General features: G+C 35.9%; 2 protein-coding genes across 2 annotated transcripts in view; both read right to left on the reverse strand.

The window, feature by feature from the left end:
* The window catches only part of LOC115237903 (uncharacterized protein DDB_G0284671-like), a 19,989-nt gene that overhangs the window by 8,519 nt on the left and 7,697 nt on the right, over positions 1-3,773 (reverse strand). Inside the window, exon 6 of the mRNA XM_029811272.1 lies at positions 3,488-3,766. Coding sequence (XP_029667132.1) covers positions 3,488-3,766 — 279 coding nt within the window. The remainder of the gene's footprint in view (positions 1-3,487; positions 3,767-3,773) is intronic.
* On the reverse strand, positions 829-2,590 carry LOC115237905. Its single transcript, XM_029811275.1, has 3 exons — positions 2,266-2,590; positions 1,606-1,804; positions 829-1,429 (listed from the first exon to the last, which is right to left on the reverse strand). The coding sequence occupies exons 1-3, from the start codon at positions 2,366-2,368 to the stop codon at positions 970-972; spliced, it is 762 nt and encodes a 253-aa protein (XP_029667135.1). The 5' UTR covers positions 2,369-2,590; the 3' UTR covers positions 829-969.

Raw genomic sequence — 3,773 nt, forward strand, 5'->3', positions numbered from 1 at the left:
ACCGCTTTTAACGAAGAATTACATGGATTATCAAGATCTTTCTGCTGCTGATTTTTATTTAGAGAGTTGGAAGAATTTTAAATTTGATAGACAAGAAATACTGAAAACTCTAGAGTCATTATGTATATAATAATTCGGAAGAATGGATTACCAGAAGTATAGATATATTAATCTCTAGGAGAGCAGGAACTTTCGATCTCTGCAGATTACGAAAAGTTATTGCACGTTTAAAACGTGTTATTATTTCTAATTATCATTTATATTATTCAATATCCTTCTAATATTGATTTAAATTTGAATTTGTTTCAATTTTTGATCTCTCTTGTATATATTTATCTTACTATATACATACTATATATATATATTATCCGAACATAAGCCTCTCTATCCTATAACGTGATGATAAATTTAGTGGAAATTCATATGCTTTGAATTTACCGTTATATGAAAACTGATTACAGAGAAAAGAAGCCGTATGTCGCGTAAATAAGATTTTAAAAGTATTTTATACTTTTAAATTTGAAACAAAATAAAGTTTCAATTTAGCAGTCTATTAAGAGCTGGATGATAGTGCATCAGTTTCACAGAAAATTAATTTTTCTTTGAAACTGATTAATGTACACGGGGCACAAATTTTTCTTCGTCCTATACCAAGTATAAATAAATCTCAATAACCTGCTGAATTCAAATTTGTGTTTTGTTGCTTTTTAACCAAATCTTTATAATTTAGTATTTTCGATATGATAAACTTTAAGAAACAGGTTATTCTTAAATCATGTCATACAAATAATGGTGGTAATCCATTTATAACTATAGAAAGACAATTACAGCGCATAAATAATATATTGTACATTTTGGTTTTGATATCAGCACTTTCTTGCTGAAATTGTTATAATCTTTCTTTTCTTTTTCTTTTTTTTTTTTTTTACCGAATCGACGTTAAATTAGCATTAATCAAAGTAACATCTATTAACGTATAATGTATTTGAAGAGAATATTGAGGACTATTATCAGGACACAGAGGATTAACACAATTTGACCGATAAAATAGAGTAATTTTTCAAAGACATGACTGCCAGTCTGCACACTTCTGATAATTTCGTTATTCAAGTCAAAGACTATTTTACTTTCTTCGATAAGTTTATTTTTCGTGTCCTCATCCAATGTCTCCGCGATTCTATTCATAGATTCGCGTAAGTCCCTCTTCAATTGAAATATACTGTTTTGTCCAAAGTCTGTAACATTGTTACCATCACTCGGTGGTGGTGATTTAAAAAGCGAGATCTTTTGCATGAGTTGCCGTTTTTTGCGCAGAATAATACCGCCACTAAGGAGACCCATGTAAAGATGATAAATGTACGCCATTAGTAGAGTAGGATCCGTATCTTCTACTTCTCTCAAACGCATCAGATATTTGGTGACACTATCCCTAAAACATTTGTGAAAAATTACATTTGAAAACATTTTTTTATAATAATTAAATTATTACCAAATTACTATTGTAAAAGACTGACATTTGTATTATTGTATTATAAGTGGAAGAAAACAAGTGGCAGAACTTTCATTGTAACATTATATATGTATTCTATTATACATAATGTATACCTAGGACTATAGTTCTTTCTCCACCCTTTCCCCAAGTAATGATCAAGATCTCGCTCAAAAGCTTCTGTACGTTGAAGCTCACTGAGTGGAAGTAATCCAATTTTGGTGTTTCTTAATCTAATCATTGCACCCTCTAAGTAGCGGAAGATCTCGTAGAAAACCAGAAGCCCATCACCCCATACAGAATTATCGAGAAACCCTAATTGGAGTACATAAAACTACAATACAAAGCTAGAATTATAGTCATTGCACTAGTGTAACGATTAATATGCAACCTAATAATGCAACCTAAAGAATAATTTCTACGCTGTAACAAATGCATGTGTAAACACAAATTTATATAATATTTAGAGCATTTATATAAGCACTTAATGTTAAATCACCAGATTTTTATTATTTATATACTGTCAACACATTTGCCAAGTCAAAGATTTTAAAAAATAACAAATAATAATTGCTGAAATTTACACCCAACATATAGAAACAGAAAAGCTAGAATAAGATATAAAACTCATGTTTATGATACTTTTGTCATCTTGTGAAAAAATCTTTGTCTTAGCAGTGTGCAATCACGTATGCACAATTTATACCGACATCCAAATTAGAACCCCAATATTTATAACATTTTGAAAACCCTTCGCGGTATTCTGTGGTTCTTACCGAATGCCAATTTCGCGTTCACTAGAGCATCGCTGATTGCGTGTATTCCTCTGGTGGCTTTTGCCATTTTCTTGCAAAAGTTCTCCTCTTCCTTGCTCGGCATTTCGGCGGTACGCAGGATAACGGGTGTTCACGAAGAAGTCTTTTGTCGCGCTTTTGTCAAGATTTTGTAGGATCGTCGTCTCACAACATCATATCGTTAACTTCCCGCGCGTTCCTTCGAGTTGTCACGTGAAAATTTTGTCGTGGAAACACTACGTTCATAACATCGACATCCATCATCGGCCGCCCCTGCGCACTAACGCGGTCACGTGTTCGTGTTCGTATCGTAAGCTTAAAGCACGAATGCGAGATATCGATACTCATTATCGGCGCAAAATCATCGCCCTTTGTTGTTGCTTATTATGATCTTTATTTTTCCTATATTCTTCGTACTTTTCTTTTTTCTCTAAATTAGAACATTATACAAGCGTTTTCAACTTAAGGTCTGAAGAAATAAAAGAAAGAGAGTACATATTTGGCATACATTTATTTTACAATCATAGCAATCTATTATCCAATAATTTAATGGCAAAAAAGTGCTATATTTTGGAACATCCTTATGCAGATTTTACAGAAAATAAGATTGTAGTATTATCAGCTTTATTAATGTCTTCCAGTGACACGATCTACTATCGTTTGCGTTAGCACCCTTTCTGCCACGTTTCGCGCTAAATTCGTCAGTTGATCTCGAATACCAGGACGTTTGGTGGTGGTCATATAATTTTGACCTGGATAATATCCTTCTTGATAACGTCCTTGTGGATAATTTTGTGGATAACCTTGATTTGCATACGGAGGACGTTGTTGATTATTATATGCTGGATACCCTGAAGAAGGATATCCTGCATTTTGAGACGGATAATTACTGCGAGATGGATTTCTTTCCGGATATACTGATGGATAGCTTGGATAGCTTGGATAGGCAGCATTTACAGTACTAGCGTCAGTTCGTCTAACAGTTTGTTCGCTATTACTGCTTGGATATCCAGATCTTGTTGGATAACCAGAACTGCCTCTCGATGGGTAACCGGGAAGTCCGCTTGAAGGATAACCTGATGATCCGCTGGAGGGATAACCGGATGATCCGCTGGAGGGATAGCCGGATGATCCGCTCGAAGGATAACCGGATGATCCGCTGGAGGGATAGCCGGATGATCCGCTGGAGGGATAACCGGATGATCTGCTGGAGGGATAACCGGATGATCCGCTGGATGGATAACCGGATGCGCCACTGGAAGGATAACCGGATGATCCGCTGGATGGATAACCGGATGAGCCGCTGGAAGGATAACTAGATGAGCCGCTGGACGGATAACCGGATGAGCCGCTGGAGGGATAACCGGATGAGCCGCTGGAGGGATAACCAGACGATCCACTGGATGGATAACCGGATGATCCGCTAGAAGGATAACCGGATGATCCACTGGAGGGGTAACCAGAGCGGGGTTGATTTGTCGATGTAGAAT

The sequence above is a fragment of the Formica exsecta genome, unplaced genomic scaffold (genome assembly GCF_003651465.1).
Source record: "Formica exsecta isolate Colony F162 unplaced genomic scaffold, ASM365146v1 scaffold314, whole genome shotgun sequence".
Classification (NCBI taxonomy): Eukaryota; Metazoa; Arthropoda; class Insecta; order Hymenoptera; family Formicidae; genus Formica; species Formica exsecta.

Excerpts from the sequence above, each read along its gene's own strand:
- LOC115237905 (XM_029811275.1), bottom strand. The coding sequence starts at position 2,368 with ATGCCGAGCAAGGAAGAGGAGAACTTTTGCAAGAAAATGGCAAAAGCC. Across the intron at positions 1,805-2,265 it reads GAACGCGAAATTGGCATTCG|GGTTTCTCGATAATTCTGTA; the intron begins GTAAGAACCACA and ends TACTCCAATTAG. Across the intron at positions 1,430-1,605 it reads AGAAAGAACTATAGTCCTAG|GGATAGTGTCACCAAATATC; the intron begins GTATACATTATG and ends CAAATGTTTTAG.